At 42.0% G+C, this 12,640-nt stretch overlaps 2 protein-coding genes across 3 annotated transcripts; both read right to left on the bottom strand.

Moving 5' to 3' along the window:
* Positions 1-880: 880 nt before the first annotated feature.
* Positions 881-4,067, bottom strand: mkrn4 (makorin, ring finger protein, 4). The gene is made up of 8 exons (XM_020088773.2): positions 3,950-4,067; positions 2,831-2,959; positions 2,480-2,727; positions 2,312-2,397; positions 1,967-2,217; positions 1,764-1,871; positions 1,327-1,426; positions 881-1,239 (listed from the first exon to the last, which is right to left on the bottom strand). Exons 1-8 carry the CDS (start codon positions 3,979-3,981, stop codon positions 1,102-1,104), a joined length of 1,092 nt encoding a protein of 363 aa, XP_019944332.2. The 5' UTR covers positions 3,982-4,067; the 3' UTR covers positions 881-1,101.
* Positions 4,068-5,379: 1,312 nt separating this feature from the next.
* On the bottom strand, positions 5,380-12,254 carry ppardb (peroxisome proliferator-activated receptor delta b). 2 transcript variants are annotated; one of them, XM_069527479.1, is made up of 8 exons: positions 11,830-12,254; positions 9,628-10,026; positions 9,379-9,530; positions 9,128-9,266; positions 8,631-8,833; positions 8,191-8,397; positions 7,851-8,094; positions 5,380-7,447 (listed from the first exon to the last, which is right to left on the bottom strand). In XM_069527479.1, the coding sequence occupies exons 2-8, from the start codon at positions 9,965-9,967 to the stop codon at positions 7,200-7,202; spliced, it is 1,533 nt and encodes a 510-aa protein (XP_069383580.1). In that variant the 5' UTR covers positions 9,968-10,026; positions 11,830-12,254; the 3' UTR covers positions 5,380-7,199. The 2 variants fall into 2 exon arrangements, with proteins under 2 accessions (XP_069383580.1, XP_069383581.1); XM_069527480.1 differs by having other exon boundaries at positions 11,817-12,159.
* Between the last annotated feature and the right edge of the window lie 386 nt (positions 12,255-12,640).

Here is a 12,640-nt window from a genome sequence, read left to right on the forward strand (position 1 = left end):
TAAACGCATTACCGCCCCCTTCTGGATCAGTGTTGAATGGAAAACTCCTTAATCCTAAAAATCACAGTCAAAAGGTTTTTTGTGGATATTTCCCCTTGTGGTCTTTAAAGGACTCAAGTGGAACTCTGCACCTTCCTTCATTTTGTGACTGCGATCATGACACATATTCCCTGCCCCCCCCACAGCTCACCTTTAATGCTTCAGCCCATTCCAGATACTTTAAGTTTCAGAAAGAAAGATGCAACCAGCATCACCACAGCCCATTCTAAACAGGTGGGTTTAAAAAGGGCACAGCACAAGTCTTACCAATTCATGAAAAATACAAATCAATACAAGAGAACAGCAGGCTTTAGTGAGACAATGTGAAGCAATGTTTTATTTTACGTGTACAAGTACAACTTGTTTAAAAGAAATAAAATCTTAACAATTTGTATTCAAGCCTAAACCAGGAAATGGTTTTCGTTACTACCCCTTGAGACAGGTATTTTCAGTTGTGGACATCAGGAAGAAGGGGTACAGTACACTTTTTATCTTCAGACGATTAAAACTTTCAATCACATAACACTTTTAAAATATCTATTTGGTGCAAATTGTTCACAGAGAGGTCACAGGTTAGCACTCTTATTAATCCATGGAGAGGTTCTGGGGGAATTTGACAATCTGCAACATATTTGAAGAACGACAACCATGGGAGGGTGAACCCTTATAATCAGGATGCCACAGACTAAACACAAAATTATTAGAGAGGACAAATCTTTTTTTTTTGTATCTAGGAGGTAGGGTCAACAAACCGTGTGCCATGAAAAGGTAAGTGTACTTATTTTCATTTTCAAGCAGACAGTAGAAGCTAATTTCACTGATTAGTTCGTCTGTGGTTGAATTGTATGCTGTAGTCGGACTAATCAATAACATGAACACACTCAATGGTGCGTGGTTGTTTCTCTTTGTCCTGTTCATGGCAACTCAAACATTCAGTACTAATACAAGGAGGGCAGAAGGGTCAAAACACAACTGTGTGTTCTCCTGGGACCAATGATTACGTAAAGACGAGGCCCCCATCAGTGGTTTCAGGCAGTGACAAGAAGAACGAAAAAAAAAAGCTTAGAATTCGTACTCCAAAAGAGAGTGATAGGCCTCAAAGTCGTCATCATCATCATCCTCCTCAACACCAAGGGCCATGTCCATGAAAAAATCCAGCAGGGCTAAACCCACAAAGTCTTCGATATCGTCTGTAGGATACTGTAAAAACACCAAAATATCACAAGATGCTCCCCAACAATCACAAGAACTCGTGAGAAACACTCTGGAGGTGTGAAATATATTTACCTGGAATGATCTTCGACGTGAAGGTTTATCATGTCGATAAAGGCACTCCGTTTTAAAGGGACAGCATCTGTATCGTGCAAAGTAACTGCAGCTTTTCTTTCTGTAAACACGTAGAGGCAGAGGGAGCATCTTCAGTAGCATGTGTGAGATTCAAAAGAGCATCATCATACACATCTCTACACCTCAGTGATAAAATCCAGGAATCGTTCTTTAATTTCTCATCTGATTGGCTCCAAACTTGCTGGGTCTACTACTGAGGATCACAGGATGTGTTTAACCCTGAGCCTCCAGAAATGTTCTGTGGACTCAAACACTTCACCCACCCCTCCATCGGCACAGTGGTGAGTAGAAAATGAGTGAATTTTCATTTTTCTGTGAACTATCCCTTTAAAGACAGTGTAAATCTGACACTGAATCACCTCACACACGATCCTTACCTGCATTTCTCTTTAAAGCCAGCAATTACACTTTCCTTTTCCTTCCCTTCAACCCAGTATTTGTTTGGCACGTAAAAGGCAGATCTCACTCGACACTGTGGGCAGCTCCTGAGGAACAATCATTGAATAGTATTGATTCAGACGAGCTAATGTCATGCCATCAGATACAATTAAGCAAATATTCAAATGTTACAGACACCTACTTTACCACGTCCGGCCCAAAGTCTTTTGTTTTCCTCCAGGTCCTTATACATTTTAAACAGAAGGAGTGATTGCAGTTTGGCAATATTCCAAAAAGTCGGTCGCTTAGTTCAGTTTTTTCGTAGACTTTGTCCATGCAGATACCACACGTCATGTTTTTACTCTTGAGAAAAGACTCCCTTTCCTCTACTTCCCCCTGTGTTGCAAAGGCTGCAGCTGTAGCCCCCTCCTCTGTTGTGTCTGCTGAAGATGTCTGTTGAACAAAAACCTGACATCAGTTAAATCCAACAGTTTAGTTAAACAAACTGATGTGTCATGTATAACAGTCAAGCAAATTAGATACAAACCTGCTCATTTCTTCCATCACATGCCACCACTTCAGCAGCATCTGATCTTTGGACCGATTCCCGAGAAGCAGTTAGAGATTCAGTATCTGTAGAAAAGTAGTAAAATAGGAAGTTAAGTGTGATAAAAGTCTGACCATGATCAAGGCCCTCAATGAAAATATCCATTACCATGTGTTTGTTCCACAGTAATATTTATTGGCAGACGTCCAGTGTTGCGTTGAGGATCTGAGATATGAAACACCCCCTCTGATCTGCTGCATTCCTGCCTGGATGTCACCTCAGCCTGCAGAAGAGCAGGCTCTGACCCTCTTCTGTCAGGCTGAGCGTGGGCAACGTGTGAGGAGGAGACCGTAGGCGCCGAACTCCTTCTACCTGCAACAGCTGCATCCGCTTCAGGTGGGAGGATATGGATAAACCTGGAATTGGGTGATGATGAATGAGTAGACAAACCTGTGTGCTTATCATCCTTTTCATCCAATTATCTGCACATCGGAGAAATTTAAAAAAAACAAAGCTTACCTGCAGCGATCGCCATACCAGCATCCACCTTTCTGAAAGTGTCTACATATTTGGGATGATGGTATGACTGGCCACTCATGACGATAATGACACCTTGGACCAAATATGCAAGAGCCGCTTAAGAAACCCCTGTAATGACAATGGAAGGGAGTTTATTCCTACCATGTGGCATTAGAAGTGGAGCTGGGTGGGGTCTCTAGCAAGTCAAGTTACAAGTCTTCCAAAATGCAACACGTTCAGATCTCTGAACTGATTTTCATTGTCAGGAGCTGTACAAAAGCAACAGGACTTGTTTATGTTGCCTATTCATTGTTGTCCAACTCCAGAAAGTTGCAATGACATGGATTACTGAAAATCTTCAGAATTGCATTTTCATTGTCAATTAATATTTTGATTAAATAATGAAACATAGATAGAAAAAAACATCCATCCCATCCTCACCAATTTTTATTTCCAACAGCTTGTTTTCTTTTCACAATCATCCAAACCTCCACAAATGTTGGTTTACATCAGGAAATCTTGATATGTGCAAGACTGAAACCATAATGTTCCATTTTGTTTCATTACTTTAGCCTGAAAAGACTGAATTGATTTTCATAATTGTTAATTATCCATCCACCCTTGCACACACCAACCCCGACCAACCTAGTAGATGAGAGCAGGCCCAATTTTTGAATTAAAGTTTTACTAAAGTACTTTTACTTTAATCAAGTAGAAAATTCACACTTGTTGCCTTGAAAACAAATGCTGTGAAACTAAATTATTAATCTTTGAATGTTACTGACTTTCAAAAAGTTTTTAGAAGAAGTTTCATGGATTATTTCCCTGAAATCCAAGCTTGATCGATATCCAACAGGTTATTAATGTTTCTACACGCCGTCATTGCTTTTTAAAAAGTAAAACAATAAAAGCGACTTGTTCTGGTGTCATTCGCTAAAAAAAACGGTTTAAATCGTCAAAACAGTCGCTTTAACGCGGTAGCTAACGCATTCGAACGCAGCACGGCGGCACATAAATGTAGCAGAAGCTAACCGGAACAAACAAACCACCATGTTTTTCAATCTTTGACAAACCTTTGGTCCACTTTGCTGGTTTCACGCACGACAAAGAGCCGCTTACCTGCAGATGCTTCCACTGCGACCAGAGTCCATCCTCCGTGTGTTTCCCGCACGTCCCGCAGCGCCCTCCACCACACCGTCTAGTTATCAGCCAATTTACCTAGCAACCAATCAATAGAAACGTGACGTCGACGTGTGTGCGGAACTCCTCGCGTACGAAATTCCAATTTCATGGCGGTTACAACAGTCACGTGTGAGGAGCAGACACGCTCTGATCGCATAGACTGGAGTGGAGAAGGTTGTACAAGTGTGCGAAGGAAACTGGGCTTGTTTGAATGTGGGGCTCTGTACCTGTGTTGGAGTCTTTCTGTTGATCAGGCAGCTCATTGACCCCCCTCTACAACTTAGTGGGTCTTTGGGGTCCTGTGAGTCAAGGTGTGAATGGCTGTCGAAGCCTGTAAGTTGTAGACCCACCCTGCTGTTGAGTGACTCTTTAGGATCACTGGAGTTAAAGCTTCAGTGTGAGATTTAGGTGAATGGGACTTTTGGCTGAAACTGAATATAGAATTATCCTGGTGATGTTTTCACTTGTGTGTTTCATTGTATGAATTGTTGTTTTCTTTACCCTAGAATTGGCCCTTTATATTTAAATACTTTATATTTACATCGGGAGCGGGTTCTTTACGGAGTCCGCTATGTTTTTTACAGTCGTCCAAACAAAACACTTTTTTATGCCAACTGAAGGCGACCACAGGTTTTCTGTCATGATGGGAAGGGAGGGGTTAGATGATATTCAGCTGCAACATGCAAATTCACCTCTAGATATCAAACTCTAAACACTGAACCTTTAACGATCTGTGTGGTAAATGGTCTGTATTTTATATAGCACCTTTTAAATTCCTGATGATCTCAAAGTGCTTAATAGTATGTTTTACATTCACAAACATTAATACAGTGCATCTATGTGCTGCACTTTCTATATAAGATTCTTTTGCCCAAAGACACTTCGGTATGCCGACTAAGGAAGACTGGGATCGAACCACTGACCTTCCAACCCCTGAGCCACACCCGCCACAGTTGTGGTGTGGTTGGGTATTGACCCAACCACACCACAACTGTGGCGGGTGTCTGGGCAGGGAACTTAGTACTGCATTGTGGGTGGCTGAAAGTTGGTGGTAAGCCACCTTGGTTTAAATTGTGTTTTTTTCAGGTGATGGATAGTTTCACTTCTATATGAAAAAATCATCACCTTCCTCAAAAGAGTGTAAGTGAACCACAGAGTCCCGGCTTGAGGAACTGACCCTCTTGAGCTCTGCCATCAATTTATGTAGCTAAAACCACCCATTATTCAGTTAGACCTGAAGAAGCCTCTTGGATGAGAGTTGAAACGTCTTCAAGAAACCCAAGCACGTCCAGTTGCCTACATACACTTGTTACAACTTCTGAAGATACCACGATCTTCACAGAAAAGTGGAGAGGGAAAAAAAAAAATCAGCATTTCTAATCAAGTTTATAGGTGAGATGTAAACTACACTACATCTGCAGGTAGGTTACATGTGATGATAAGGATGAAAATCATTTCAAGTATTCACACTTCAACACATCTGTTCCATCCATCACTTACACAGACATAGAGGTAGCTTACCACTTTTTTTGGTGTACTTTCTCATTTTTTATCCATCCACATCAGCCAATAAAATCAATTTTGCAATGTGTACCAAAAAGCAGGAATTAAGGCAAAAAAAAAAATATAGTCATTAGAAAATTGTCAGATATTGGATGAGACAGTGGAAGAATGTCATCACAGATCATACATTAGAGGTAGATATAGGGATCAAGACAGAATAATAGCACAGGAAGAGGATTCTGAAGGTGGAGTCTGTGTGCACTGCTGCTGACGTACTTGAGTCCACTCAGAATAAGTACAGCACAAAAATAAGTCTGACAAAGTATTGGGGAAAAAAACAGAAAAAAAACTATGAATCCTGGAAACAGTTTTGTAAGGCTGTTACACTTTGTGCCTCTCTAACAAGACAAATCAGATTGGACACAGACAGAGTTGTAATCTAGAACTGTTTGTGAATCTTAGGCAAACAAAAACAAATTATACTTGGATGCTGATTGATTTCTTATCGTCAATTTTTTTGCCAATACTATCACAGAATAATATGCTGGTTTAAGATCAATCCTGCTAAGGCGTCAAATCCATCAAGGAGAAAAAAAATGTGTTGGTATGCTTGATGATATATTTGGTACAACCTAAACTAAATAGGCAGGCATGTAAAATGAAAGAAGACATAATTAATACATAAAACAAAGATAATTCAGGTTTTGTGATCAAAAATTACAAATAATTAGTAACATAATTACAAATGAACGAACAAAAACCTTTAAACAGCAAGTTCATGATGGTTTGCATGTTCGAGAAAAAAAAAAAGAAAAAAAAAGAAGAACAAACTTGTTGTCCCTTGTACTTCAGCGGGTCACGTGTTTATAGTGTCAGCTTCAGAAAGTAAATCTGTGCAGCATAGTCCATTAGTTACCACTTGGGTAGATGGCTTTAAGACAAAAGCTAACAGAACTTGGATCTCCACATTTATTGAAAAAATTGAAATTGTATTGCACAGACAGCTGCAATGAGAGAGCTCTACACTGCTGGAGCCAGCCCAGTTTGTGTTTTACAAACCAAATGGCAAAGGAAGAAGTCATTGATGATGATAATGATGTAAACATAAAACCAATTTGTGCATCTTCAGTTTCACCCTAAGTTAGGCGACAATCACTCTTACCAAAGACATTGGCATCGTAAGAAACTCTTGCAAAGTACAAACTGATGGCTCTTTTCTTTTGCAGCTGAGCCATTGGTGAAAGAACATGAAATGCTTTCCCTTTACGGCAAAGCTCAGAGCCGTGGTGAGCAAGGAGAAGCTCTCTCTAGACACTGCTCTGGGGTCAGCTTTGCTATTAGGATGAAATAGGAGCAGCTTTGGTGAGAAAACATATCATTCTCATGTTAAGTGAACGTTGTGGGAAACTTGGACTTGCAGCAAATGATTCCAGATGTTCATCTCTCTCTCTCTCTATCTCTTGCACGCACACACACACACACGCACACACTCCTGTGAAGGTAACGCTGACATTTCGAAGACTTTGCTGATTGTGTTAACTCTACCATTCGACTGTCTCATCTGCACATGATAAAATCCAAGCCCGAATGTGGAACAGTGCTTGTACTGAATGCAGTGTATTATTTCAAATGTCAAATTTTAGTCTGTAACAGTATTGCTGAAAGCAGTCTGTGCTGAAGAACACTAATACATGTCTTTGTAGATCTCCTGTAGTAAAGGGTGGAGCGAGGTCTCAGACTCAGTCTTTTTAATCTTTTGGACAAGCAGAGCGTTCTCAGTAACCAGCTGACGGAGGTCGGCCATCTTCTGCAGCAGCTTGGGGAAGAGGTAGACGGAGTCAGAGTGGTTTGCTTGGAGATGGAGGTCCAGAGCCTGGAGGATGTTGTCCTGACTCTGCTCCACTTGCTTCACGTTCATTAGCCCGGGACGATCTGAAAGAATGAGACAGGACCAAAAAAGAGCTCACGATGATGAACACAATCATTAAGTCCTTACACCGGTTTCACAATCATACTGACCAACGTATGAATGTATGATGGAAAACCACTACAGACAATATGGCCCAGAATTATTTATGATATCACATTTTGCAGTAGTAGTATACTGGATCACAAGAATTCATAATGATAAAATAAATTGAATTCATAAAAGCTTAAGGTTTTAACTAGGATCTTTGACACAAGACTAAAAAATGAAAACTATTTGCTAAAACTCCACAAGAATGATTTTTACCTGTTTACCTGCTCAATTCTGAGCCTTTTAAAACTTTTGAAGACCTGCAGATATCCTGAATATAACAAGCCAATATGACAGAGGAAAACCCTTCAGTCTTACCTCCACAGAGAATAATGGCAGCAACAAACAGGGCCAGGTCACTGTCATCCAGCTCCAGAGCATTAAATTTGACAGCAAACTCAAATTTGGGCTCCATGATCTCACTGAAGGGCTTTCTTAGGCTTCGCAGGAACTCCCTGGTGACGAAGCCTTTACCGTTGGCCACCAACAGTCCATCTTTGTTCATGAGAGACGGCAACATGGCAAAAATAGCCTCATGCACACCATACTTCAGCAAAGTCACCTGCAGAAAGTTCACACAAAAGGACACATTGGCATATTCTGAAGTAGTCACATTCAAATGAAGTTAGTGTATTGCACTGAGGAGGAGGGGACTCACCTGGTCATTAAGGAAGAGGTCCACAAACCCTGGAATGGACTTGGCAAACTCAGTGAGCTCTCGCACAGTCTCCACCGTAGTACACTGACAGCGGTAGAACACATGGACCCCAATCTCCTTGGTCAGGGGCGCACCTGGAAGTAACTGGCTCCACACCAAACCACTTTCTGCCTTCCAGAGTGTGTCCACATCGTAGATCACAAATGGCTGAAAGGTCGGCAAATACACATATTTTTTTAATTAACATCTGTAACTACTTAGGCTTAGAGCTAGAGTTAACTTGGTATGCTATCTGGAAGTGTAGGGTAACTCGGATTATCCCAGTACATAATTGGAATATGTATTAACAAGTACTTTGTAGTTATACTGAGAGTTAATCATATTAAATTTGTAGAACCAGCCCAGCCACATCAGATTGGAAGTTTAAGACTGGAATGTACCGAGGTGCTGCTGGTTTTGCCTGTCAGGATGCTGCGGGCCCTCTTCTTGGTCATACTGAGGTTCTTCAGGTAGGCTGCATTGACTTGTTTGGCCAAGGTCTTCAGGTCAGAGCCACCTGGTTTGCTAACATTCACTTCCTCTGCAAGCAGGCCAGCCACCAGCTTCTTCCTCTCCGCCTCAGGCATACGTCCGTATCGGATCGCTGAGCAAACACACACACATGCTGGTTTTATTTTGAGGGAATGTTTCAGGAGTGTCTTTCTTTTGTGCATATAAATGTTGGTTGAATTCTTGTGAATTTCCCATCACCTAAACAAGACCAGGGAAACTCAAGACCAAACTGTCAACCAACTGCCTGCACACAATTCACGTGACATAAAACTTTTTAAAGCCCAAGTCAAATCAGATCATAACATTTTCTTGGATTTGTAAAAGATGGATCAATAAATTGTCCTTGATTCATGAAGTTAACTTGATAAAAACTTTTTGCTCTCACCATCATGGGACATTCCCAAAGACAGGCACTTCTGGAAGCGACAATATTGGCACTTGTTGCGGTTCTTCTTTAGAATCTTGCAGGAACGCTCACAGCGATCGTATTCTAGTTTCATCCTCACAGTTCGCCGGAAAAAGCCCTGAGTGAGAAACAACTCAACTGGTTTAGCCACTGATATCGGACAAAAACTTGCATTATCACAATTTATAACCTCATAAAGCTATTCTGACCTGATACACAAACTGCTTTACCTTGCAACCCTCACAGGCGTGTACGCCATAGTGGAAGCCAGAGGCCTTGTCCCCACAGACCTTACACTCCACGCTGATCCCTGACCCTGTGTTGTCTTCGCGTCCAAGACGCAGCTGCTCTGACAGCGAGGGTGACGAGGTATGGGACAGGTCTGAATGAAAAAGAGCATCAATATTAAGGCTTAAAAAATGACATGTAATCAAAATATGTCATGTTCCAGTTTAATGCATGCCCCAAAAAAGTCTTACCTGTGTAGCTGGACGCTGCACTGCTGTTTTGCTTGCTATGATTGTTCTCTTCCTGATCGAGAGGCTCCTTCTCTCTGCTCTTCTGGTCCCCTTTCAGGCCTTTAGAGATGGGGACTACCTCCTTCTCCTCCCTGTCCTCCTCATCCTCACTTTCCCTGGCCTTCAACTCTTGGACGTCTGTCAGCTTCGACAAACTTGTCCCCCCACAGCTCTCCCAAGCACCAGGCTCTCTCTTCGGTGACATTCTCCTGACATCGGCAGCGTCCTGGGGGGATTTGGGCTCGCAGTAACCGTTCACCCCGTCATGCTGCCCGGTAACAGTTTGCTGAAACTCTTCCATGATTCCTGTTGAAGCTGACTCAGCGGCTCCCCTCTTGTCACGTTGCCATCATAGCTCCACTAATAAAGAGTACATACATTTGTTTTAAACCAGCGATATTAAATTAACAAAAACAACTGCTGAGTTTTATCACTTGTAAAACGATGAAAATAGTGAATTTACTAATGTTTGGCATTCTCTTTATTTATGTGACCTGTCCCATATCAGTCAAGTACTCCTAGTTGCATTTGAGGAGCCAGGGGATGTTCTCGATAGTAATAGGCTTATGACATGATACTCACTTGCTCTGGATTAACCATGAGGCAAGCGCTACAGACAAGCATGGGTGTCTGACCATAAGAACCCTGAACTAGGCAAACTTCCAACATCTTATTGATCCAGGTTGTGTGATGTGAAAAATAACCTGTGTTGTGGTATTATGTCATTTCAAATTATAAGCTTGATATATATCATGATGTAGTACATTTTCTGGAATATCTGTCAATAAATTGCATTAAAAAATACAATAAAGCCAATAGATTCACAACCTGCTCATTGATTTATATGCATTCTGTGCAATACCTAACTACTTTTCTACTTTAAAGTATTTATTAGTCTCATATTTATTGGTTGTGTCTGTTGTTGGATTTTGAACTTGTTTGCACTTTTGTCAGAGGTTGCACCTCTAAGTTTGCTGTAGTTCTTTCTCTTGTACAATGACAGTAAAGGCTTTTTTGTATTCTACTATAACCTGTTGTACCCGCTCACTGTGCACAATGCATACGCAATACGTCCATGTATATTAAACTTCACTTCAGATGAAAATTATATTGCAATGATTATTGATATTATTTTATTGCCCTGCTCTACTAGAAACACTGATTTAATTAGGCATTGCATTTAAAACTTGTACAATCTCTTGTAAGAGAAATAATTTATCTCACAACAAAGTTTTTGGTTCAGTAAAATAAAGCAATTTATACAATCGACAAACAAATATCCGCATAACAGCCTCACCAAGTTTCTAATCACCAAACTTTAAAAAATTGGCCACAAATAAGAGCCACAGTTCTAATAAAATACAAAGATACGACAGAAGATTCCCACCCTGACCATTATTACAGTGTGTCCTCCACTATCTGATAAAGTAAACTTTGTGTCCTGTGCAGCTTGCAGACATCTGTATTATTGTTTGCCTCAGCTCCATGGTAGGGTGAACTGTGTACTTGTGAGTGCTTTAAGGGGACAGTGTGCTTGCACTGTGTACACACTGAGCGCTGTTGATCGCTGGTGGAGGAAAGGGCTTTGGGGGTGGGGGTAACTTTTTTTTTTTTTTTTTTTTTGCCCCGGGCCCCCCTAGCGGATTAATCCGTCCATGAATGTAGCTGTGCTCTGGCAAACATCCACAGTAGTTCCACGAACAGATTCATTATTAAAGCTTTCAGGATCGATAGAGCCACGATGGACCACAGAGGAGGACAAACTAAACTGTGTTTCCTACATGAAGGGGGGAAGAGAAGGAAGAGAACCGTTGAGGTTTGGGACTGTTGGGACTTGTCATCCAGCAGACAACCTGTCACACTGGTTCTAGGAGAAATGTGCGAACATTACAGTGAATTTAATGAAGCACCATAACTTCATACAAGCGGAGAAATGGGGGGGCAGTTGAGTTACAGACGCGACTGAAGTCAAACTTTTCCACCGACTGTGAAAACAACACGATCCGTTTTAAAGCGTGTGACTCCGCCGTCGAGGAGTGCGGCGCGGCTAGCTCACTGTGCTAGTTAGCCACTAACCTTGGATGTTGACTACCACTAGCTGTTAGCGTGGCTGACCCACATTCCCCCTTAATACACGTTAGCGGGCTCACCAGGTTAGCTTACCTCTCCCTGTAGTGCCGGGGGTTCAGAAGGGTTTTCGCTGGGGTGAAACTGCCGGTGGGCTAAAACGGACGAGTCTTCCGAGTGGCCGGGCCAGGTCCACGATCGATCGGCTGTTGACAAGTTGGAAAGAAGTAGCCAGCGGGAGTGAGGGAGCTAGCGGCGGGGAGCTAATCAGCTAGCCCGAGTGCTAACATAAACTTACAGCGATCCCCGGGCCTTCACGGACAGGCCGAGCTGACACATCGCCGAGCCCCGGGGGAGGGAGACACAGTCCGGGCAGTTGAGCTGGCTTCCATAGCACATACACATTGGTATAGTTGACTGATAATCCCCCTGCGAATCCTAGTTTTGCCTGACTCTGCTCTGCTCAGCCTCACTGCCCCCTCTCCTCCTCCTCGTCACATGCCAGGACACAGCGCCCCCCCGTCCACACACAACCTCAAAACCCCAGCACAACAAACCCAGAGCCCCCATACAGCAGCTCTCTGGCTGAGGACTCAAGGTCTCTGTAGTTTTTCTGGATGTATTTTTTTTTTACTCTTTTCCTCAACAGCATAAAACTAGAAATCACATTTATATAACTTCACAATTCACCCTGTGCAGTAACATGTATATATCAACCTCCAGCTATTCTTAAAATAGGCTAAAAGTGAGCTGCGCAGCTCTGTAGAGAACCCCACTGTCTATATAACTTATTGCATGATCAATTCAATATTGTTTTCTTCACTCTTCCACATTTGCACCACTTGTATCTTTGTAAACAACCTTCAAGAGCTGTTATTTATATGTATATGGACACATGCATTGGCCA

The sequence above is a fragment of the Paralichthys olivaceus genome, chromosome 6, assembly GCF_024713975.1.
Source record: "Paralichthys olivaceus isolate ysfri-2021 chromosome 6, ASM2471397v2, whole genome shotgun sequence".
Classification (NCBI taxonomy): Eukaryota; Metazoa; Chordata; class Actinopteri; order Pleuronectiformes; family Paralichthyidae; genus Paralichthys; species Paralichthys olivaceus.